This window comes from Pelodiscus sinensis, chromosome 3 (genome assembly GCF_049634645.1).
Source record: "Pelodiscus sinensis isolate JC-2024 chromosome 3, ASM4963464v1, whole genome shotgun sequence".
NCBI lineage: Eukaryota > Metazoa > Chordata > Testudines > Trionychidae > Pelodiscus > Pelodiscus sinensis.
In genome coordinates, this window is record NC_134713.1 from 110546992 (window position 1) to 110573198 (window position 26207).

At 43.2% G+C, this 26207-nt stretch overlaps 2 protein-coding genes and 1 long non-coding RNA gene across 4 annotated transcripts in view; 1 reads left to right on the plus strand and 2 right to left on the minus strand.

The window, feature by feature from the left end:
- Positions 1 to 253, minus strand: part of TFB1M (transcription factor B1, mitochondrial) — a 42827-nt gene extending 42574 nt beyond the window's left edge. The window contains exon 1 of the mRNA XM_075924493.1: positions 116 to 253. The gene's annotated coding sequence lies outside the window, so the exon portion shown is untranslated. The remainder of the gene's footprint in view (positions 1 to 115) is intronic.
- LOC102458736 (uncharacterized) lies at positions 183 to 23542 on the plus strand. The gene is made up of 3 exons (XR_331479.4): positions 183 to 315; positions 5100 to 5305; positions 23258 to 23542. It is a non-coding gene; the product is annotated as an uncharacterized LOC102458736 (long non-coding RNA).
- A 270-nt stretch (positions 23543 to 23812) lies between these two features.
- The window catches only part of NOX3 (NADPH oxidase 3), a 412418-nt gene continuing 410023 nt past the window's right edge, over positions 23813 to 26207 (minus strand). For both annotated transcript variants that reach the window (XM_075924491.1, XM_006114980.4), the window contains one exon: positions 23813 to 24516. In XM_075924491.1, coding sequence (XP_075780606.1) covers positions 24390 to 24516 — 127 coding nt within the window. In that variant the 3' untranslated portion in view covers positions 23813 to 24389. The remainder of the gene's footprint in view (positions 24517 to 26207) is intronic.

The window sequence follows — 26207 nt, forward strand, 5'->3', positions numbered from 1 at the left end:
CACGAGCCACGCGGCGACGTAGAAGCCATCCTGCGCACATGCGCAAAAGCCCCAATGGGCGGGAGCTGTCGAGCGGGGGAGGGGAACGAGGGGAAGCTGCCCGTGCGTAACTCACCGGCGGAGGCCGATGTCACGACCGCGCCGAGCACACCCGAGCAGCAACACACGCGCGACAGTTAGATGATTGCTAGGCTTTTTACATGTAATTTTTATTAGCGCGCTAACCAGTAATAACCGCCGGCGTCACTTAGTGACCCGGACATAGATGAAAGCCAACCGGAAATAGAATGTTGGCACCCAATCAGGCTTTCGATGGTGAGTGGTCTCCCCACAGCGCATGCGCCACATCGTCCTCATTCCGCCTCCACGCGTCCCTGCTGCTAGCGAGAATGCGCGCGCGCAATGTTGGTCTCCTCACATCGCCTCCCCCCCTTGTTGCGCATGCGCTTTCTGGTCTCCGGCTGAATGAGGCAAGGACTTCACCGAGCGCCGGGCAGGGGGCTGGGGTGACCGCTGTGCGCTCCCTGCCCGAACTTGCTTTCTGGGCGGCACTTTGTGCCACGGCTCAACGTGAAATCCGGTGTCCCGAGCCCTGCCCGCTCCTCTCTGCTTCTGCTGGCATCTCGGGCCCCTGCCGCCCTGCAGTTGCGGCCACGTGCAAAAGGCCAATGAAGGCAAAAAACAAGCCCGATTTGAGAGTTATTGGCGCGACTTTGGCACTGCCTTTCCTCACCCACCACCCTCCCCTGGCTCCTCCCCTTTACCTCTTTCCACCAGGGCCCTGCCCCTGCCCCTCCACCTCTTCCCCTGGCTTTTCGAATGGCACCCATACAAGCGTGCCGAAGTGCAGACTCATCTGGATGGGTGGCAGTCTTAAGCCTCATTAGGCAGGAGGGTCCAATAGTATAATTTCATCTTAAAACTGTACGAAGTTAGGGGGTGGAAAATAAAAAGGATCATACCCACAATAGAATGAAAACATTGCAGTGCTCAGCTTTGCAATGCCCAATGTGGAGGACCCTACCAAATGACCAAATTCACAGCCATGCAAAATACAACATGGACCATGTAATCTAGTGTGCTCCCATGAAAACTGGCCCTTTGTGTATTTATAGGCTATGTCCACACTCTGCCCATTTTGTGCAAGAAATATGCAAATGAGGCGAAGTGTGGCATATCACCTAGCCTCACCTGCAAAATTAATGAGGCTCTGTTTTTTGCGCAAGAGGCTTTTGCGCAAGAGCCATTCTTCCGCATTTTTTTTCAGGAAGTACGGCTCTTGCGTGACGGGGGTTTTGTGCAAAAACAGAGCCTAATTAATTATGCAAATGAGGCTCGGCAATATTCCATGCTTCACCTCATTTGCATATTTCTTGCGCAAAATGGGCACAGTGTAGGCACAGCCATAGTGTGTAGGTATCATGGGGAAGACAAGCATTTATCAAATTAGGGGGTCCTGACGCAGTGGGAGCACAAAGTTATTTTAAGAGAGTCATGATATTGCCACCCTTCTGTTCTGCCTTCAGAACTAGGAAACTGGAGAGCAGTGGATGTAATGTTGGCTAGGAGCCCAGCTCTGAAGGCAGCACCCAGACAGCAGCAGTGCAGAAGTACTGTTCCTTTTAGCATGGCACCTACAGCATGGCATCTGTTGACTACGGTCGCAGCTCTGCAGGCATCAAAGCAGAAATATGGGTGACAATATCCTACCTTGCCATTCTTCTCTGCTGCTGCTGGTGGCAGCTCTGCCTTCAGCTGCCCAGCATCAAACAGCAGCACAAAGGTAAGGGTACTAGAGCCATACACACCCTTACAATAACATTTGCACAACTCCTTTTTGGGTCAGGATCCCTACAGTTACAACTCTGTGAAATTTCACAATTAAATAGCTGAAAAAACGCAATTTACCATTTTAAAAACCCTATATCTTTGAAATTAATCAAAATGAACCATGAATTCGGTAGGGTGTCAGCCGACGGTCAGGGCAGTGTGTGCGTGTGTGTTACACCCAAGTCTTCAACTGCTGAGACACAAAGTCTCGTTGCAGTGGGCAGCCTAGGAGGCTAGAGGGCGCCCCGAAAAATAGTTTAACGTCTGTGACTTTAGTGCTAGGACTGGGGTCCCGTCGCAGAGGGCAGCCAACAGGCTCTCAAACGCCCCGAGTTTATAGGAAGAGCTTATTACACCTCAGATTTCAGCTGCTAGAATTCGTAATTCCTTTGCAGCGGGCAGCTTTGGGAAAGACTGAAAGGTGCCCCAGTGGATTTTGCCACCTGGGTGTGACACAAATCCAAACACCCAAGCTCTCCCTATATCTGTCCCTAATGACCGGCTGAAGTTCTTTTAAATTGTGCTTGGTTCTGAAGGAGTCAGGTTAAAGCTTAAACAGTTACTATTTTATTGTTACAGGGTAAACTTAGTTGTTAAATGCTACTGCTGTGTTACAGATAAGACAGACACTACAAAGGACAGGACAGAAATTACACTAATAAGTCACTTACAGGTACCATGAAACCCTTTTGGTTCTCTGAGCTCTTATTAAATGCATGCAAAATAGACACATAGCAGGTATAATTCTCACCCCTGCGTTCCAGACTTGGCGTTGCCAGCGTCTTTCTCTCAATCCCTCGGGAAGAAGTAGGGCGAAGTTGGGCGTCCCACAGACCTCGGGAGACAATCAATACCTGCCAGCAGGTATAGATGATTGGAGCTCAAATGGGGTGGGCTGCTGAACCTCTTTTTATACCCCTTGGGTCATGTAGGCTTCTTCCTGGTCTCAAGTGGCCAATTAGGAAAAAAGGCTTTGAACACCAAGTTTCCCACGAAGGGTGCAAAGCATAATTTACACCTGGGAAAATGCAGACAATGGGCACCTCTGGTATGTGATGGGCGAAGATTCCTCTCCTGGGACAGTGCAGGCGTGTCAATTACTGGTACTAGCCATCAGGGCGACGGGAGGCCCCGGGTTGTCAACTAGCCCATTTACTGTCTGGTTTCTGTTTATGCTAGAGTCAGGGACAGGCAGCACACCTGCGTTCCCAGGGCATCAAAGGCTGACTGCCTTTCTCTTGCTCTCTGGGGGGGGGGAACAAGATGGGGTTCGTGGAAAAACAAGATGGGGTTTGTGTCTGGCTACATAGGGCCCCACTAATGTGTAGGTGTCCTGTTGCCCAGAGGAATGCTCAGACCCACATTTGGTGTTCAGGCTCCCTATCCAATCCACAGCAAGAATGAGTTACCTACAAATGGGATCATTAGAAAGCCAGCAAACTGAGAGAAACAGTTTCAAAAGGAGAGAATGAAAGGTTTTAGTCCAGAAAATACTATAGTTTGGGGTTTGGGCAGTTACCTGGAATATGGAAGATGCTGCTGTGATGATGTGTCGGAGTTCCCCCAACACTGCACCCCCATAGCAGCAAGAACAGACTGCGCCAGCCGGTAGAATACAGGGGGTTTATTGCTTCTCCAGGATACAGCACAGCATAGCCATGATGTGTCTACAGAAGTCTGGACCAGGATGCCTCAGACCCCTTGAGATGGGGTCCCTGGGCCCCTAGAGTCCAGCCCCCTCCTTAGACTGGTTCCTTCATGATTCCAGCCCAAGACTGACCCTTCCCCTGAACACTCACTTCCCTAGTTCCCTTGCTGCCCCAACTTTGTCTTTGTCTACATGACTTAGGCAGCCCACCTGCTGGGCAGTGCTCACAGGCAGAGGCCGGTAGGGGTCATTCACAGCCCACAACCCAAGCACAGGAACCAGCAAGGTACTGACACTACATCACAACATGTGGGTGAATCAGTGGGAATCACACAGCACAGCACAGCACAGCACAGCACAGCACAGCACAGGGGGATCCTGGGATACAGAGCAGACAGCACCCCCACTACGCCACACCTGCTATACATCAAAGAGAGTGGAAATTTGAAATCAGGTCTCCTACATTCCAAGTGAATAGCGTGACTCCTAGCTATTGGTATTCATGCATGCCCATGTATTCACCCCAAAATTCCTGATCTGGTCACCCCCATAAATCTGGTGGGAATTGGTGTGCTCTGAAAATACCCTACTGGATTGGGTTATATAGTCAAGACAAGCAGGGAAATAGCTAATTTGAGCATCATGTTGGGGCTTAGGCAGGAGATAAGGGCATCAAGCAGTATGGTATCAGTTGTGGGTAGTGTTGTGCAAGCTTGCAGAAATTTCGTCACTCAGGGAACTAAGAGTTGGGCAGCAGCTGAGTGGGGGTTTCAAAGATCTCAGTGGTGCCTAAATATTGGATGTAGGCCCTGAAAGTGGCAGCTAAGTATCTAGAGCCTTTGTGGGTCTAGCCCAAAGTTCTTTTAGCAACATTGATTTATTAACTTTACAGCCCTGATGCATGGTTTGGTTTTGAAATAGGTGTTTCCTAGAAAATTGTGAGCTTATAAAACAAGGTTATAAGAAAAAAATCATGTATAGCCTTCAATAAAACTTTCATTACAATAGACAGAATACATATAACATCATTTATCTTAGACTTTCAAAGCCCAAATATAATTTATCACCGAGAAAGCTTCTAATTTTTCGTAGTGTTATTTCCATTTTACAGTTGGGAAGGTGGAGGCATGAAGACATTGATGTATCAATTTTCAGAAGCTGCTGTAATCAATGTTAGCTGCAGATACTCAGTAGCTTTGACAATCTGACCATAAATGATTTCTGAAAGTGATATTCCTGAAACCAGTCAGACACGACCTCTCCCGCTCCCCCGCCTTCACTGGTGTCTAGCTGACCAGACATACTCCTCTGCTTTTCCCTTCTTCCCTGACCTTCGCTTTCTTAGTTACAATTTGTGAAGCTTTTTATCATGCCTTTGGTATGTTATCTTTGGTACAATGCAATTTCTTGTACTCAGGGCCATGAGGCCCCACTTTGCTTAGAAACCACATTGCTTCTGAATATGAATGTAACCTCTGGAATGTGTGTGAGGTGTGAATGAAAAATACCCAACCAAGAAGGCAGTTTAGGATCTGTGACCTTCTGTGGCAGACAAAGACCCTGCAAGCAGATAAATTAACTGAGATGTGTCTAGAAAATCTCTCGCTCTCTCTTGGACAAGATGTAACATCACAGCAGAAACCCAAGACCAGCTCAGAGAAAGTAAAGCTTCCAGCAGATCTGAAGGGATGTCCCAAGGAACATCATGGTAGAGACTCCAGGAAGCTGACACCTGGCCAGTACTCCAGCCACCAGCGAAATCGAAAGTAATCTACATCACACTTGCAGCCTGCCTCCAAACTGCCAGCATGAATGTGATGTATGTGTGTGAGTATCACTTTACTCTTAAGAATCTGTGCCAATAAACATCCCCAAAAGAATACTGCTCCAGCTTAACCTCTGTCTGGGTTTGTTCCTGAACAGGTCTGAGGAAGTGCAACAATTCTAAGTATGGAGCAGAACAAAAAAAAGAAATGCAGATATTATTTTTTTAGGATATGTTTATATTAGAGTTGTTTTTTAAAAACTTTAGTTAACTAATTTCCAAGTTAACTAATTTCCAACTCTACACACCTAGGACTTGATTTTCATCAGTATTCACCACCTGCAGTTCCTCTTAATTTCCACTGGAATTGAGAGTATTGAGCACCTCTGAGAATCATACCTTAGGTTACATCTACATTGTGGAGCTATTTTGGGCAACCTACGGTATCCTGAAATAGTTATTCCATGTCTTAAGAGCAAGCCTGTTATATCGAAATATAATGGGCTCACTATTCTGACATCTCTGTAAACCTCATTGCACAAAGATTAAGGGACATTTTTGAATGGTGCTTTATTTTGAAATTACCTCAAAATAAGCTACGCAATTTGCTTATTTCGAGGTAAGAGTGCTGTGTAGATGCACCCTTAGTGGTCTCGAGTTGGAGACAATTATGTTTAACTCCTCAAGGGATCCCATAGGAGATAGGTGCCTAAATACTAAGGGTGTTAAATATCGACTAATTAACTAATTGAATAGTCAATGTATTTTGGATTTACTATTCAATTAGTCGATAGGGCACCTCTGCCTTTGAAATGTAGCAACAATCTAGGGGGAGCCTGATGCTGCGCTCCCCACAGCATTGCAAAGTGACAGCGCCGCATGGAGCCCGGGGTCAGCAGATGAGTCCCCAGCTGATCCCGGGCTCCACGCAGCATTGCCTCTTTGAAATGCCACGTGCAGCCTGGGGACACCCCAGCTGGTCTCAGGCTGCATGTGGGTTTCAAAGCGGTAGTGCCACTTGGAGCCCGGGATCTGGCCTTTGGCTCCAAGTGACACTGCCGGTTTGATGTACCCCTTTCTTCCCACCCCCACTTGCTGCCTCTTTCTCATAAAGGCAGCAAAGGGGAGGGGAAAGCGACTAGTCGACTATCCTGTCAACTATCTAATGAGCAAATGCTTATTAGATAGTCAGCAAGTCAACTCGTCCTTAACATCCCTACTAAATACCTTAGAGGATCTGGGCCTTCATGCCCTTAACTTCCTCTGACTGTAATGGGAGTTTCAGGCACTCAGCAGCTTGCAGTATCACTCCATCAACAAAAGACAAAAATAAAACCAAGCAATTGATATGTCACAAGTACTTGAGTTACAGAACATACTGTAGCTAAAAATATGCATACAGTACCTTATTTCAACATTTGCCAGTGCTAGTTGTCAGAGTCCCCGCTGACATCAACAGTCACTGGGCACAGCAGAGAAGAATGTTCTTTTCTCAGTGGTAGTGTAATGATGGGTTATAAGGTTCTACTTATGATTTTGCTTTTTTATTTCTTTGCTTGCTGATTTCTTTGACAGAGCATGTGAATGGTAAGAAGCTGTTTTCCGGAAGTGGAATATTTAATAAAAAGCTAAGGGGAAGCCCTGGAGAAGTGAAGTGCATATAGGTAATTGGAGGTGGAAAGGTGAAGGTCATTGAAATGTTTCCAGTAAGTACCCCCAATCAGGGGAAATCATCAAGGAGAACTCTAGGTAGCATTCACAGAATAAAGCCTCTAATATCAATAACAAATCAGTTGATCCCACTAATTTGTTCAAGTCCCTGTATAAAGAGTAAGGTGACCAAGATGGACCCCGATCCTGCTGTGATTGAAGTCAATGGGATTTGTCCTGGCTCAAACCCATGCACTTCATATTATAAACCAGATTTTAACCATCAGTTATGTAAAAGGCCATGGAATTAGCAGAGCTGTTTACAGCCAGTGATGGAAATAGCAGATTTAGAGGAAAATTTAAATGCATACTAACATAAACTTTTTAATGTTCATATTCAATTGTAAAGACTAAATAATTAAAATGTTTTAAATACAAAAAGTTTAATTAAAAGTCAAATAGTAAACCAATGCATTGACAGCTTCACAAGGTAGATTAAGGCCAAGGAAATTAATATCCTTCTGATTTAATAATTGACAAAACAACTTCTTAATTAATTGAAAGTATTTCAATATGTTAGGCTACTTTTCCCCCTATTTAGTCTAATTACACATAGCTTTATCTAGATTAGAATGTAAAATAGCCTAGACCTCATCCTCTCTTTCTAATTAAACCTTCTACAGTTCAAGTCAAGACACAGTAATTTCATATTAGCATGTAAACTAATTGAGGTAGAGTCTAGGGCTTCTCCCATCGGTTTTGTCTACACTAGGAACACAGGTGAGCTTTTACATATCTATGAATGTAAAATCCCAGTGCAGACAGGGCAAGTTGTACATTTACGTCAGTTTCTCTGTGTGGGGTGGACCCTTGCATTGAAACCTGTCTCATGCTATCTACACTAGGATTTTATATAACATAATACATCTTTTTCCTAGAACAAGCATTCATTGAAAAGGTGTTTGTTAGCTCAAGCTAAGTCATTCAGTCTAAGATTACACCTTTCAATCTTATTTGAAATAAGGACTTTGTGGATTAGAAACCTCACAAATTTTGATTTACTGAGTTTTTGCCTTAAGTTTGTGGATCCCTTGACATTTGCTTGGATTTTGGGCATCTGTCAGAAGTTAGGACAGTTTATGTGGAAGCTTTCAAAAATCATGAGTCATTCCTTCAAAAACCATGACATTGGCTTGAGATTTTTAAAAATATAAAAAGAGTCCAACACTTATTTGTATTCTGGTTTCAAAGTATTTAGGTTACACTCAAGTTATAGATTTCTCAAAAACTGAGAAGGCTAGATTTTTTTTTTAAATCGAAAGCTGACATTTTATGTACTTGTATTCATTCTAGGAGCAGAAATTTTAAGAAAAATACCAAATAGTGTGACAAAATCACAAAAGCTTACAGCTGTGTCCAAAGATCTGCAATGCCTTCACTCAGTCCTCTGGAGACCAAGCAAAATTCAAGACTATTTAGCACTTTAAAGACTAACAAGATGGTTTATTAGATGATGAGCTTTCATGGGCCAGACCCACTTCCTCAGATCAAATAGTGAAAGAAAATAGTCTTGTTAGTCTTTAAAGTGCTACATAGTCCTGTATTTTGCTTCAGCTACACCAGACTAACACGGCTACATTTCTGTTACTGCTCTGGAGATCAGGCATTGTGCTGTTACGACTTCCCCCAATGGCTGCAGGCACCCACTTTGCCATAAGGATTTCATCAATCTGTGGTGGGGGAGTCGATGCAAATGGATGCTGATGGGATCTGCATTAATTTATGTTCAGAGAAGTTTAGTGGGGTTTCTGAGGGAGACTGTGTTGTAAAGAAAGGTAACTCTCTGGAGGCTAGCCCACAGCCCCAACCCCTCTTCCCGAGGTCCCATCCTTCCCCTTCCACTCCATCCTCCCCCTGCAGCGCCCAGAGCACTCTCCCCACAGCTGCTATGCTAACTAATGTGCACCTCAGACCATTGTTTTAATCACACAATTAATATATATTTCCAATACTAAGTGTGCTTTTTTCTCACCACACAAATGTATGGTGTATGCTGGTGCCATCACCTAGCAGTTTGGCCACTGGACCACCTCCACGCCTCGTGTTGTCTTTCTTCTCTTGGGACAGGGTAACTTGACCCTCCATCAGGTTATCACTAGTCCTCTCTCCCTGGTGTGACAGCTTTCCTAATCTTTGGTTGTGAGTGCCTTGTGTCTGACTATCCTTCTTAAGTGTTTGGAAAGCACCGAGCCCATAATGGGCACTACCATACATAATAATAAAGCCTTACTAACAATTGAAATTAGACTTTACTCAGGTAAATTGTGGTCCTGAAATTCAACCTGGAAAACTCAGCACCCTTTAACCTCTCTCATCTTTTTTATTCTGGGGAGGGAGAGGTTATTTTGGTATAAGTGACCTTAAAAATGTAGAATTTTGGAACTTTGGTGAATCTGTTTTCAAAATATTGTGATTTAGGAACATTTAGTCTAACTCACTTCAAATTGGAAGAAAAATTTCTCTCAACCTCAGGGCTAATTTATTGATTTTTGAGGTTGGAATTATATGATCTCCATGGCCAGCAGGAACACCACTGGTTTCAGGGCAGTTGCAGAGGTCTGCCTGCAATCGCAGGATCAGGGCCAGGAGTACAATCTAGCTATGGAACAGTATCTGCCATACTATCATAGGGTATGTCTACACTACCCCGCTAGTTCGAACTAGCGGGGTAATGTATGCATACCGCACTTGCTAATGAAGCCCGGGATTTGAATTTCCCGGGCTTCATTAGCATAAGCGGGGAGCCGCCATTTTTAAATCCCCGCTGCTTCGAACCCCGTGCAGCGCGGCTACACGGGGCTCGAACTAGGTAGTTCGGACTAGGTTCCTATTCCGAACTACCATTACTCCTCGTGAAACGAGGTGTACCGGTAGTTCGGAATAGGCATCCTAGTCCGAACTACCTAGTTCGAGCCCCGTGTAGCCGCGCTGCACGGGGTTCGAAGCAGCGGGGATTTAAAAATGGCGGCTCCCCGCTTATGCTAATGAAGCCCGGGAAATTCAAATCCCGGGCTTCATTAGCAAGTGCGGTATGCATACATTACCCTCCTAGTTCGAACTAGGAGGGTAGTGTAGACATACCCATACTGTACTGTTATCCAGTGAAGAGATTCCATTGAAAGGGTTAGCATGGCATGTTGTAGTCTATAAATTCAAGAGGATATAAGCAAGTTCATTCTTTTGCTCCTCTTTTTATGAGTGCTGATGACATTTTCCTTCTACAGATGTCTCATGAGCTCAGTGAATGGCATATTTACTATTTACATTGTGGTTCTATATTTATAGACATTCACTTTATTATAATTTAAGAATTATCTCAAGAATGAAAATATAATCACACTGACCTTAAAATGAATGTGTTGCTTGGAATTACTATTGGTAGGTTTTAAATATATTAGACCAGGCACGGAACCTGAGGGCCAGTGACATGGGCCAAGGGCTGCTGTCAGTGTCCCCACATCATGAGAAGATGGAGTGTCCATGTCGTTTCCACAACTGCCTGAGTTCTTCAGTCAGGTTTCATGCAAGTCTGGTCAGGTGGTGAGGCCTGGGGGAGGAGGAGAAGGAGTGGGGGAAGGGTCAACCCCAGGGAAAAGCAGACAGTATAGTCTGTCCACTTTCAAAAAGTGGGATGGCCATGGCCACTGCTCCCCCACTCCCACCCCAGAACCATTGGAGTAAGCCAGTTTTCTCCATCACACTGAGGTATGCTAAGTAGAGCCGCCCCTCCAGGCTCCAGAAGCAATAGCTGCTCTTTCAACCCTTTCCCCCTACTGGGGGGCGCTGTCAGTTTTCCTTTCTGACTGGATGTTCTGGTTGAAAACCAAATACCTGACAACTCTAGTATCACCACAGGGGAAACCCTAGGAAGAATTGTTCCCAAGGATCCTTTGGGATGTTCTAGCCTCTTCCTTTGAGTGTGTCAGGACTGTTCTGTAGGCTAGTGTGGATAAGGGACGAGAACAAGGTCCAGCTTTCTGGCAGTCCACACGTCATTCCATTTCCTTAAGTGGAAGGATTGATATTATATCTGGTCCTAGAGAAGGATGTGCTAAATGCACTCCCCCTCTTCCTGTGCATCTGCACAACAGTTAGTGACAATTTGGCTCTGAGGGTATAGAAGTGTTATGGAATTTGAGGTGTTTGAATCTAGCAGTTGCTCATTACTCCACTTTAAATAATTCTTTATAAAGACATTTTTATGGCAGCAGAGGAGTGCAGACAGTGACCTCTTTAGGAAATTATCTACAATTGTTCTTTGTTTTTTTATTGCCAGTGTAGAACAGGAAAATTATTCTATGAGCTTAATTTCCTATCTTCAGCATCCCAGAAAAGCTCTCCCAAGGAGATTTTGAGATCAATCCACTCGTGGTCAATTTAGCAGGTCTAATGAAGACCCACTAAATCAACCACAGATCACTCACTCTACAGTCAACACTGTTACTGTACCCTGTACGAGAAGAATAAGGGAAGTCAATGAGAGAGTTTCTCCTGTTGAGACCAGTATGGTGTAGGCCCCATGGTAACTCGATTTAAGGTATGATGACTCCAGCTACATGAATAACTATGTGAGTTGCATACTGCAAGTCGACTTTCTGCGGTAGTATAGATGTAGCCTAAGAAGCAGAATGGAAAAACTGTGAATACATGCCAGAGATGACTGTTCTGGCCACTGGGTGCCACTCTTGTTCCATGTTAAGTGAATACTATAATCCTTGCTAGTGAACAAAATATTTAAATAACTATAGAGAGTGGCGTTAGACTGACAGAATATTAATATTGTACCTGGAAATAAAAGCAGAAGGTCAGTGAAACAAGCTTACAGTGAAGAATGAAGGTGAATGTACTTAGCAAAATGTAAAGTACAAAACCTCACTAACAAATCTGAAAAATAAGTGTAGTTAAATATATGAATACATAGGTTGCTAATCAGAGCTCTTCTAGATTTTGAAAGCTTTAGAGTAAATTAGGCTAAAATTACATTTTGCCAAAAAGAAGCAGAGGAGTGCCTATGAAACCTAATATAAAGGATTTTATGACATTTTAAAGTTTAAATGCAAATATTGTTTTGTTTTTAATTATAATGCAATTTTGGAATCCCAAACATATCTGTATTATGCTGGTGAATTAGAAAGTGACGTGCAAAAAATAACTGTACAGTATAAATAATGAAAAGGTATTATTCAAATTTTTATACATCAGTGTGTTTGAAATACATGAGGTTTCTTTAAAGATATTAGGCCAGCTTCTCAGCTAGTGTAATGTTCCATTAAAGTCAGGAGACCTATGCTGATTTGCACATTGGCTATGCCAATTTATTTTTAAAAATCTTGACAGCACCTCTTAAAAGAAGCCCAGCCTTATTCTAAAATAATTCAAAATATCGTGGTGGTAGTTAACAATATAGCCTTTTTAAGACAGATCCCACTGCATTGACACACAAAGATTCAGCTAGTTTGGGGCGGGTCTGGGTTGGGCAATAAAAAAATGGTCCTGGCAAGCTAACACCACTATGTTTACCTGAGCTTCTGCAAGTATCAGATGATTGCAGCTCTCATTGGTCGCCGTTTACTGTTCGCATCTGTGACGGGGCGGCCCTGCCCCCGCACTCAAGCCCAGGGAAACCACCTGGTGCTGGGGGCGGACCGGGCCCCACCCACAGAGCCCTACTGGGCATGCTCCAAGGGGAGCACAGGTACAAAAGGCTGCTGGCCTGCTCAGAAGGGGCAGACTGCGGCCCGAGCTGGAGCTAGTGCCCACTGGCCAGAGAGAGAATTGCCAAGAGTGCTGAACGCGCCGCTGCCAGGCCCCAGCCGGCCCCGGCCCCAATGCTGGAGCCGCCGACCGACCCACCCCCGGGACCCGGACCGGCCACTGCCAACGCCGATGTTGCCGGGGGAAGGACCAGTACAGCCACCCGACCAACGGCGACAGGTGGGGCCGCGCCGGGCTGGGGGTAGGAAGTGACCCAGGGCAGGGAGCTGGAAAAGCCCCTGAGGGCTCGGGGCGTTGCGGGGAGGAGCCCCTGCCGAGCCAGTGGTGGGAGCCTCCCGTCACTACTAGGGCCCTGGGTCGGGGCCCGGTGGAGAGGGAGGGCCCGGACCCCCCTACCCCTGCTGCCTGAGACCCCGGCGACTGAGGGCTGGGATAAAGAACTTTGGACTAGGCCTCTGGGCCTGCGAGAACTGTGGACTAGGCCGTGGGGCTGTATTTCCCCTACTGCGGGGGCAGTGAACTTTGGGGGCTAGGCCGTGGGGCTGTATTTCCCCTAAAAAGGGGCACCACGCTTCGGGCAGAGGCCCAAGCTGGTTGGATGATGCCCCGGAGGAGGGTGGCAACCCCTGTCGGGGGGGAGGGGGGCGACAGCAGCCAACAAAAGCTGCGATGGTCCGATATGTGCAGAGGCACAGGTAAACATAGAGGTGGGGGCCTGCTAGGGATTAACGCCACGGACTGGATCCAGCCCCCAGGCCAGAATTTCCCACTCCTGATTCAGTCCATGGAGTGCTCATTGCCCATCCCCTGTTGACAATCTAAGTATAAAACCAGTGATGACAGATAGGGACAGGCAGGGCAGGACAATGAAATAATGAGACAATTATGGTCACCATGACACTCAGTGGTCTCAGCACACCAGCAGTTGTCAAGTATTTTTGTAGGCATCGCAGCAAAATGATTTGAAGGAAGAATTTGAAGGCGGTTTAATGAGTTTGTTTAGATAATAAGGAAGTTTTTCAGATGTTTGTGAGGAGCCTGAGCAGAGTGAGAGAAAGCACTGAAGTTCCTCTTTGAAAATTTAACAAGTGGAAGCTAGAGGCTGGTTTCATTGGGCTAATGGGAGGCAGGACTCAACATTCATTCATGTGTTGATGAGAGTTGATAGGTAGGGTAGGGCTAGGCTATGAAGGGCCTTGGAAAAGAAGAGAAGCAGTTTGTTTGTGCTAGAGAAAGAGGAACCAGTGGGAAAATTCAAAGAAGTGACAGTACTCAAAATGACAGCTTGCAAAAAGATCTTTGCAGCAGCTTTCAGAATGGATATTGGGGAGGCAAGATTAAATTTGTCAAGTCCTCTTGAAAGTCTGTGGGACTTAGGCTCCTAAATAAAATAAGCATTTTTGAAAATGGGATTTAGGCTCATGCCTTCAAATGTATTCAAGTGCCTAGTTCTTACTGATTTCGGTAGGAGTTAGGCACCAAAATACTTTGAGGACTTTCAGCACTTCAGAAAATTTTACCCTTTATACTTTCATGTAATTAGAAAGTCCTGTAATAACTATTACAAATATTAATAGGAACCAGCTGATAACAGTCCCATAGAAGATTTGAATCATATACTGAATCCTTTTAAATTGACTGGTTATGGTTACACTTCCATCACGGGAAGTACTTCACTTTTTTTTGCAAATTTATTGTATGTACAGAGAATTTTGAAAAATAATTGATCTCTTTTCTTAGGTGAGCTTTGTATTTCCCTGTGTTAACTAATACCAGACCAGAGAAGTATAGTAAAAAGCTTTGTTTGCCGATGCTAGTGAAACTCCCATTTTCTGATTAAACTTAAAAAACAACAAATGTGTGATAGCACTTTATAGACTAACAAAACATGTAGATAGTATCATGAGCTTTTGTGAGCACAGCTCACTGTACAGACTATCCTGTATAGACTAACTCAGCTACCCCCTGAAGCTTCATTTTTTGGATTACTTTTTAAAGAAGTAAAATGTGCTTTAAAAAAAAGCCCCCATTAATTGCATAGAAAATAGTAAAGAAGGATGAATTTACTGACATAAATAACAGTGTAACAGATATAGCATTACATATATTTTCAAGACAGGACAATAATCAAATAGCATCAGATGGTAGTTGTACATGCACTAGCCTGGATTTCTTCAGAGCCAATAACACAGAAGTGATAAAGAATCAGGATGGAGACTTCAAACCTGGTTCAGATAGGATTTATCTTAAGCTGTTAAAGGAGACTAGACAAGAGATGAACAGATCTATGTCTGTAATCTTAGAAAATTCTTTAAGTAGGAGTGAGGTAAGAGAAGTCTGAAAGCAAGGAAATGCACTGCAGTATCAAGAGTCATAAAGGGGATAAGTGCATCTCAGGAACCTGAAGCAGAACATTATTTATTTACTTACCTCTATTCTTTGCCACTATATTCTCTACATGAAATATTTAAAATGAGTCTTTCATCCTGTTGAAAACTTTTTGATATCTCATACATAAAAATTAAACCTCAGCTATCCTGATAGTGCTGTGCTCTGAATTACAGGGTCTGATCCTGCTTTCATATAAGCTACTGAATATTTTGCTATGCACTTTTCTGGAAGTAGGAGCAGGCCTCAAGTCTTGTTCTTGTTCTCTCATTAGGGTTAAGAATGCTAGGATAAAAATCCATGCTCAGACATTTTAGATAATATTGGTTTCTAAAGACTTTTTAAAAAGCCCTGCTTATTACTTTCCCCATCTTAGTTCATTTTAACCCACGTTGTAATAGTCTAAATCAATCAATCTATCTTATTTTGACTTATCTCATTCACAGTTCGCCCCTCTTTTTAACTATAACTTGATTGATGTCATTAAGTGTTTTGTGTATTTCTCTCATTTACTTTATGGGAGAAATCTATTGTATGTTATAGCATCTACTTGGCATGGAAGCATTTGATCATATACATACATCTGTTTACTATAAATCCAAAATATTTGCCATTAAAACATCTTAGCTACTGGGGTAAGAGTAAATGAGGTTAATGATAATATGGTTTCTAAAAAGGGCTAAAATTGGTAGATTTAGGCTGACTATGCCTATGTGGAGGAAAGGCACAGGCCCACCCTTACACTGTCAGAAATAAACCCAGGAGAAGAGCTGAGCCAATGATTTTTTGGTAATTTAGAAAAGCAAAAAAATCATTTTTGGTCAAATAAAACGATTTATTGTGCCAAGATATATATTTTTGTTTCAATTTTGATCATTTTTTAAAATGGTTTTGAAATAAAATTATAGGAAGGTTTGAAATATAGCATCATTCCAAACGAAAAGAGCAAAACCTTTCCTTTCAAATTGTCAAAATAAAACATTTCAGTTTTTCTGATTTTCTGGTTTTTGTTTTGTTTTCTAATTGAAACCATTAGGAAAAATCAATATACATTTATGAAATAGTTCAATGTCACTAAATTTGCATCTTTCATTAATAAAAGTTGAATCTGAAAAACTTTGCCCTGGTTTATCCAAGAACCCTTACTTCCAGTTTTCTAATCTAACTCCAGAAAAATAATCTCTTGTTTATGCATCACTTCCTGTGAACTACCTACAGCAGTGATCTAGCACAGCACTTAAGTGTATGTTTAATTTTAAGCATGAGACTAATCCCAGTGAAGTTATAAGTAGGGTTGCCAAGTGTCCGGTATTGACCCGGATAGTCTGGTATTTTCACCTCCTGTATGGTAAAAAAATTCAGAAAATACCAGATACTTAAAATGTCCAGTATTTTCTGATTTTTTTTTCCCAGCCAGGAGATGAAAATTCTGGGTGCTTACTGGGTTCTGTAGGGGAGCTGTCTGGCCTGGAGCATGGAGACAAGATAGCAGACGGCCACCAGCAGCCTCTTAGGGCCAAAAAGCCTCAAAAGCATTTCTTAAAGGGTCCACACTTAAAAAAAAACCCAACGCTGAGAGTTAAGCAAAAAAAAATTATTTTTTTTCTCTACAACTTTGGTCTCCCCCTTTATTTTCTCAACAGAATTTTTTCCCCGGTGGATTTTTTTTGGGGGGGAGGGGAGAATTCAGTAAAAGGGACTACTCAGTTGCTTAAATGCTTTATTGGATTGGGGTCTACAACAGTGATTTTGAATTCTGTGTATATTTGTGTCCTTCCCCAAAGAAACTGCTCACTGCTTGTGGGCTGCATTATTGTTACATTTAAGTCTAGCAATAAGACAAGCAGCATGTAGCAAAGCCATAAGATCAATGGGTAGGCAATAAGCAGCCTGTGGGCTGGATGCAGTTCACCAGGGTTGGCCCCTGGCAGGCTGCTAGACACTTAATTTACTTGAGCATTAGCAGCTACATCTGCTTGCCACATCTGTTGGCTGCAGTTTGCTGTTCCCGGCCAATGTGTGCATTATTGTTACAGGTATGCGTCTGCTGATCCCATTGGCCAGAAACAGTGAACCGCAGCCAATGGGAGCTTCAAGTGGCCATACCTGCAGATGCTCAGATAAATAAAGCATCTGGCTTCAAAGACAAGTTCATCTATATCACAGCATATATTTTTGTTTGTTTCATTCTTTGATATTGCATTCAAAGTTGTGAAACTATGCATCTTAACTATACTCCAATGGTCTGATGAATTAAAAATCCCATAAAAGAATTTTCAGTGGCTAGCAGTACATTTGTATGCATTCTACATAGCCTTCTGAATTCTTCAGCAGTACATAAAATAAGACAATTGCATGGCTAGTTTATTAAAATTAATGTGTAATGATGGTTGTTCAATATAGACATTTTTATATAAAGGTAACATAATATTATAATAATATATAATTAATGAGTGTTCCATGATGCAGGACTGATCAGGTATCAGCGATCTTTTAAATTTGAAATCTCTCATTATTTTAATCTCAATCAATTTTTTAAAGATGCACGAGTGAGTATTGTGCTTATGCATCAGTTGGATACAGTGCAGGCATGGGGTTTGTGCAACTTCCCATCCGAGTTTGTGTAAAATGTACCTCAGTTTTGACCCAATACGTGGGTTGCCCTTGAATTGGAAATGCCTATCATGCCAACTCACATGGTAGCTTTTGTGAGAAACACAAAATGAACTAGTATGAGACCATAAAACTCATATTTGACTTGTCAACAAAGCCAGAATATGTAAAAAAAAAAAAAAAAAAATCTATATATATAAATAAAAAAAATCTGCAGGATGACAGTGACAGCACCACATCATCTGCGTCCCCATGCCGCTGCCACCGCCTCTGTACTCAGCCACTTGTTGCAACCAGCCTTGGTGCTGTCCTCTCCAGGCATGGACTGCTCCAGCTCCACTCCCCTCTGCCATCTGAGCCCGACTCCCCCCCCCCCCCCAAGCCCTGGGCCACGCAGGGTCCCCTCCACCATCCAAGCCTGAACCTCCACGCACCTTCCCAGGCCATGCCGGTCCCCTCTGCCATCCGATCCTAATCCCACCCCAGCCACCCCACATCCCTTCCACTGTCCAAGCCTGACCACTCCCCAACCCCTTCACCCATTCCACTGACACTCTGCGCCTCCTGCTCACTCCTGCTCCCCCTCCTACCGCCAGACACCCTGCCCTCAGCCCGCTCCTGCCCCCTCACTGCTGGCCAGTCACCTACCCTCAGAGAGAGGGCGGTTGGTGAGAGTAGCGAGCAAGGGGGAGCAGCCCACTAGTAACAATAACAATTATTTTTCAACAGATATTCATGTCCAAAACTAAATGGCTTTTTGCATGTGTTGTAAATACCATCTACACACAATGATGATGGCTAAAAGGTGTTTGTTTATGTGATTATAGACGAAATGTATTAGAAGCTGTATTTCCTTGATTCCTTTCTGTGACACACTTGAAATAGGTGTTAGGCCAACATTTTAAAAATTAGGTTAAAGGTACTCATCCACCTCACAAAATCAGGTCACTTATTAACATACCTAAATATACTCTTAGTTGTGTAACTTTAGGCACCTGAGTTTTCAGATTTTGTCCTTTATACAGTACTAGATAAGCAGTCATGAAGGACTAGAGATGGTTCAGTGGTTCAATAAAAGTATAATTTGGATCAGAGTTCAAATCCCAATTCTAATCTGTCACTCTACACCAATTCCCCATGACTAGAAGGGTATGTCTAAATTTTGAGCTAGAGGTATATGTTCCAGCCTGAGGAGACTTATTTGTTTTTGCACTGATCAAACTAAAGTAAGTATAGTGGCAGCTGCGTGAGCAGCCAGATAGGTTAGCTATATGTTGCTGTCACATACCCACAGTGGCTGGCTCCTCTCACCAGGCATGTTGTCAGGGCTACACTCTATCTTTGGTATGCTAGTTGATCAGCACTAGTGTGGATATGTCTGCTCAAACGGTGAATTATACCATTAGGGCTTTACATGAGTTTTAGAGAGAACCATATCTAGTCTTTCAATAGTAAAAAGTTTGCTTGAAGTTAAAGTACCTGTGTATGTGTTTGCACATTCAGGGCTTTTCTCCTTAATGAATGCAAGTGGTCTTTCCATGCTAGAAAACATTTTGTTTGAGAAGAGTTGCAAATATTTGAAACAGTTTGCCTTTGAAAAGCACCATTTTTGACCGTTCACTGTAGCACATGGCTTAATATTTTTCACTGCATATTTCATAAGGTATTCATAAGAGGGTGTACCAACCATGCACTGGCGACGCAAGGCCACAAACTGCTTTGGGCCCAGGAGACCATGCATCTTTGTCCTCGTTGCACATGATCCCAGTAGAAGGAGCATTCCAAAGGGAGCCACTCTGCTTAGTCTGAGGAGGAGAGCGTCTGTATGTGCAAAAGTGTCTGTGTACAAAAGCCAACTGCTAGCAAGCTGCTGGGCAGCGGCGGATATAGGGCAGGGCAAGCGGGGCGACTGCCCCGGGCCCCGCGCTTCAATAGGCCCTGCGCACGCACTACTTCCTGACAGCTGTGGCCTTGGCGCATGCGCGAAATTGTGCTGCCCCGGACCCCGCGCTTCAATAGGCCCCACGCCCTGGGCCCCGCAAAACTCTCATCCGCCCCTGCTGCTGGGGCTGAGCCTTCAAGCTGTGCTCTGGGAATTCAGTTGCAGGCAGGAACCACAGGTTATGACCTACTGTTACAAGCAGAGGAGCTGCCAGAGAGAGAGCAAAAGGGGCATGAGGGAGGCCTGAGGAGATATTTGGACCCGAAGCCTGTGTCAGGGCACATGGCTTTAAAGTACCTTGGTTCAGAACTGGTGGAACCAGGGTGGGCATGTGTTCCCCTCCCCTCACAACTCTTGCCACTAGGCAATATTGCCACTAGGTGAAGCAGCCCTTTGTAATCTTGCCACTGAGTCGTTATTATCTTTGTAATACAGTAATTTCTCATTTAACACTATAGATATGTTTCAGAAAATGATTGTGAAGTGAAAACGTGTTATGTGGGGTCAACTTTCCCATTGAAAATAATGGAAAAGGTGGGGGTTGCGTTTCAAGCAGTGGTGTCTGTTGGGACCGGGACATAAGGTTGGGGGAAAAAGCGGACTGGGTTACAGCAGGGCGGGGAGGTGTTTGGGGAGGGGAGGGGGATTGGGTTGGGAGTATGCCCCTGTGACTGGTCTGCTGGGACCCGCACTGCATCCGGCAAGGGGAGTCAGCGGGGAATGGCTTGGCGAGCAGCAAACCCTCCACCGTTTTGCAGGGAGGCGGGGAAAGCCCTGCACAGCCGCCAGCGATGGACCGACTGGGGAAACCCAGCCTGCAAGCAGGGGCAGAGGAGAGGGGGCAAGGCGTCCGGCAAGGGGGAATCATCAGGAACTGGCACAGCTAGTTGCCACTAGGTGAAGCGGCCCACGGGTCCCCACTGTTGGGCATTATATTCCAGAGCATCACTACTGGCAGCGTTGTCATCCTGGTATACAAAACCAGCATCTCCCAACAGAGCACATAGCATATTTATAAACCTTTTAAAAAGTTTACTTTCACTAGCAAAACAACTATTTTCAAAATGTCAACTGTGTTAGTTATCATGTATTAAAACTATAGCATAGACAAAGCAATTTGCATTTTAACTTGTGTTTAAAATATAGCCCTGGTTGGTTCCTACCAGTTAACTAATGTTAAAAAACAATGTCCCTGCCTCTATTGGGGTTTCAAGTAAGTTAACTAAGGGTATGTCTACACTACCCCGCTACTTCAAACTAGGGTGGTAATGTAGGCATACCACACTTGCAAATGAAGCCCGGGATTTGAATTTCCCGGGCTTCATTTGCATAAGCCGGCTGGCGCCATTTTTAAATGCCGGCTTGTTCGAACCCCGTGCCGCGCGGCTACACGCGGCACGGGCTAGATAGTTCAAACTAGCAAACCATTCCGAACTATCTAGCCCGTGCCGCGTGTAGCCGCGCGGAACGGGGTTCGAACAAGCCGGCATTTAAAAATGGCGCCGGCCGGCTTATGCAAATGAAGCCCGGGAAATTCAAATCCCGGGCTTCATTTGCAAGTGCGGTATGCCTACATTACCACCCTAGTTCGAACTAGGGTGGTAGTGTAGACATACCCTAACACATTAGTTCACATATTTTGAAAATACTGTTTTCCCTAGCATGGACACAACCTGACTCAGGGAGAACATTGCTCAGCCCCCAGTTTTAACTCTGAAGATTTAGAAGTGCAGAATTTCAGTGGCAGAGAAATTATAAGGGTCACAATAAGTTACAAATGGAGGAAGAGATGCTGGATACTGCTATGTGCCTGAATGGCCTAGACTCATCTGGTTTTCAGAACTAAGCAGACTTGGATCAATAAGTAATAGGATGGGTGACAATCTGAGAATGCTATGCCTTCTAGGCTTGTTGATTTTTGGTATCAACAAGCTACAACCTCTTGAGAACTCATAACCACAGCAAGTTTGTGCATGGACTGTTCCTGTACCACAGGGGAAAATAAGCCTGTGGACTGCACACATCAGCTATACACAAGAGGGCAGCTTTCAGCCCAAGAGACTAGGCATCCTTGCCTTTCTCCATCCTTGTCTGCCTCCTACAACACTGCTTTTGGCACTTATGGTTTCACTTCTCATCACTTTGTTTTTCATATTCACATTCAGGTAATTTCCTGTAACAAAACTCCATTGCACAATTGAAAATAGCGACATAAATGTCAGGAAATAGTCACTTAAAACTATCCCCTTTCCAGGACAACTCTCTTTGGGTAAGCTTTGATCAATTCTCCTGCTAATCTGGAGTATCCAAAGTTCCATTTTTTTGTAGCTTATAATATTTGGTGTTGCCAAATACAGCTCTTTCTCATAACAAAATGAAAGATGGAGGGATCTTTATTCAGTATTTATGATGGATTGCAGTAAATATGGCAGTTCTTGTTTCTTCTTCTGGTATAAAACAGGGCAATTTTCAGTATACAATACACAGTTTCCATGACACAGGATTTTTTTGTGAAAAATATCCCAGAGATTGTATAATCATTTATTCTGAACTAGCTGGAGTTACCTGGCGTTGCTCAGGAAACTGGAGGAACAAAATGTAGAAAAACAGTAGTCCACTATCTTTCTTTGAATGGTAGAAAAGTTGCACTGATTTCTATAGGGATTAAAATATAGGTCCGTGTAATCCCCAGAGGGGGGGGGTGACCCCGAGTGGAGGGGAGGTTACATGCGGGAGGGGCACCCCAGCTTGTGCCTGGGGCTGCAGGTGTTGCGGGGGGCAGGGCAAGTGCCCGAGCCGTTGTGGGGGTTGGGGCACTGCATACCAGTGCGAGGCGGGGGGGGGGGGGGGACGAGGGGGTCACTTATGTAACCTCACGGGCAGGAGAGGGTGAGTCCTGGACGGCACTGGGGGCCACAGGCAGTGGTCATGGGACTTACGGTGGGCAGGGCGGCCCCTGCAGCGCAGCGTGGCAGGTTACTTTTTGATTTTTACAGCTTGAGCTTGGACCCGCTCGGGTCCAAAAGTACTTTAAAACCTTCTCCTGAATGAAAGGTTATCCCATGCAAATTTGACTGCAGTAGCTCTTATAGTGTCCAAGTTATTAGCGCACAAACTTACAAACATTCTCCTTTATATATTAGATTATACTTGGAGGTGGTGAATGGAAGTGCACAAGTAAAAATTCTTACAGTAAATCTGTTGCTAAAGTTAATTTTGTTGTAAGGTCCAAATAATGATCTGTAGGTATGGGCCTCTAATTGACTACTACATTAGTACAGTATGAGATGAAGCTGTGCTGTTTTGATTATATTTTATTTACTAATATTTTTTCTACAGTCGTAAACACTTTCCATTGAAGAAGCTGAATGGACAAATCCATGAAGACACCTTTCATTTTCCCTGACAGATGTTTTCATACATAAACACAATAATAATTACATAGACCTTCACATTATCATAGCTGCTCTATGCTCCATGCTATTCAAAACATGGCACTAAGCCAAATCTTTCTAGTTTCCATTTTGATTTCAAATTTATTCATAATAAAGGGATTTTCATTCAACCTAAATGCAGTTTCATTCTAGTCTAACAAACCTCCCCACTTTTTATTACTATTATTGTTATTATTTTCTTTTTATTCTAGGTCACTCAGCTCTGATACAAGTGAAATTCTCCTCCGGTGGTAACTGTGATGCTACTCAATGAACTATAACAAGAGCTCTAAATGCGTCTCGTATAGCATACCACCGTGATTTGCAAAAGTGGGAATAAATCAAAGCATTGAAGAGATGCCACATTGAGCCAGAAGCTAAATGTTACATCTTGTTGCATGAGGTAAAGGAGAACAGATCCTGTTTTTCTGGCAGCACAGTATCTTTGTGCTTGTTACTTCAGATCCAGGCCCATTAAAACAATCATTCAGAATCTACAGGAGATTGTCACCACTTTCTTTCATGCAATGGCAGCTGGTATTGGTGCTCATACACATTCTTCATTCCCTTCAAGATTTTTAACACAAAAAAAGAAGCTTAATTTATATTAAAAAAAAATAAGTTTCAGCTTACCCCGAGGCTCATCTCTGGCACCAGGGAAAAAATAAAAGATAAATGCCTCTAGGTGAACTGCCAGAGACTCTAATTCTTCACTCACTTTACTGCTACACTGTATGCATCACATTAATCATTTCACATAGGCAGACATTTCAGAAAACTAGCACAATTTTCAAATAAAGATGCATCGTCTTCAACTCAATAACAATACAACTATATCTTGTAGCGCCAGCTAAGTTCATACAAACGCCATCCCCAAACAGGAAATTTATAAAATATTCCTTTAGTCCTGAGATGTAATTTTTATCCTTATGTGTTTGTTTGTCTGTCTGTACAGTTTTGTCTTCTCTAGTGAATATTCTTCCATGTATTTTGTACCTATATAATTTTGTCATGTCTTATTCAACTCCTGACACACTTGGAATGTTTTCTGCTTCATGGTTTGATTGCATGGATGAATAATTACATTATGTGATCCTTATGAACTGTGTTCTATATCTCTGTACAAATTTAATAGATTTTTGTTTTTTTTTAATATACTGCAGAGCTGCATCTTCTACTAACCTCTGTGAATTCTGGGGGGTAGTGTGATTCATGTTTGTACTTTTAAATTTTTTTTTAAAACCCTTGTTTATAAAGATACTTGAGCCCAGATCCTCAACTATATTCAGATACCTAAAAATATACAGCATAATGACATTGATTTTAACATTTCAAAAATATTGTTTAGAAACTTTCTTTGTTATAGTGAAACTGAACACTCCTTGGATCAGCTGATGAATACAAGTTGCACTTCTTTTGAAGGATCTTGGAGAGAACTTTGGGTCCACAGAAGAATACACCAATGCTGTTGCTGTAGCAGTAGCAAAAAGATAACAGAACAAAATGAATAAACCACATCTTTGGGAAAAAAACCCACAGGATTTCCAAATCTTCTAAAGTGGCCTCTTCACAAATAGATTTTAAAAGTTTTCCCATGTTCATTAAAATTTTTTTAATGATAACTCTCTATTTTCACAATGCCATAGTTTTACACAAAAAAAATCATCTACTCCGTGGACTGAAATTTTTCATTCTTCGTCTCTAAGTGGAGATAATTTTGTATAAGTGCACAAAATCCCTGCAGTTATTTTTAAGTTTTATGAAGATGGGAAAAATTACACATCTGTGCCCAGAGACAATTTAAAAGTGTCTGAAATTTGCAACTTGACATGTAAGTAGTCCTCACAGAAGAATAATTCCATGCCCAAGTTGGCAAATATCTAGGCAGACAACAGAAAAATGGCTAATTTCTGCACAGTAGAATGATTCTCAGTCATGTGGGAAGGGCATAACAAGTGGGATTCTGCAGGGGTCAGTTCTGTTCAATATCTTCATCAATGATTTAGATATTGGCATAGACAGTATGCTTATTAAGTTTGCAGATGATACCAAGCTGCAAGTGCTTTGGAGGATAGTGTCATAATTCAAAATGATCTGGACAATCTGGAGAAATGGTCTGAGGTAAATAGGATGAAGTTTAATAAGAACAAATGCAAAGTACTCCACTTGGGAAGGAACAATTAATTTACACATTCAGAATGGGAAGTGACCGTCTAGGAAGGAGTACTGCAGAAAGGGATCTAGGGATAATAGTGGACCATAGGCTAAATATGAGGCAACAGAGTGACACTGTTGCAAATAAAATAAAATAATTAAAAAACAAACAAAAAAGCAAACATGATTCTGGGATGCATTAACAGGAATGTTGTGAGCAAAACACAAATAGTCATTCTTCCACTCTACTCTGCACTGATTAGGCCTCAGTTGGGGGTGTCCAGTTCTGGCACCATGTTTCAAGAAAGACGTGAAGAAACTGGAGAAGGTTTTGAGAAGAACAACAAAAATGATTAAAGTCTAGAAAACATGACATATAAGAGAAGATTGAAAGAATAGGGCTTGTTTAGTTTAGAAAAGAGAAGACTGAGAGGGAACATAACGGCAGTTTTCAAGTATCTAAAAGAGAGTTATAAGGACAAGGGAGAAAAGTTGTTCTCCTTGGCCTCTGATGATAGGACAAGAATCAATGGGCTTAAACTGCAGCAAAGGAGGTTTAGGTTGGACATTAATAAAAAATTCCTAACCATCAGGGTAGTTAAACACTGGAATAAATTACCTAAGGAGATTGAAGAATCGCCATCACTGTAGACATTTAAGAGCAGGTTGGATAGACATCTATCAGGGAAGATATAGGTGGTGCTTGGTCCTGCCATGAGGCCAGGGGACTGGACTTGATGACCTCTCAAGGTCCCTTCAAGTTCTAGTATTCTATGATTAGCGGTGCATCTACTGCAGTGAATTTTTGGAATTTACACCATTAGAACAAGTATCAGAGGGGTAGCTGTGTTAGTTTATAAGGTGCCACAGGACTCCTTGCCGCTTTTGCAGATTCAGACTAACTGAAGTGTTGGAGCATAAGCTTTCGTGGGCAAAGACCCCATGCATCTGACGAAGTGGGTCTTTGCCCATGAAAGCTTATGCTCCAACACTTCGGTTAGTCTATAA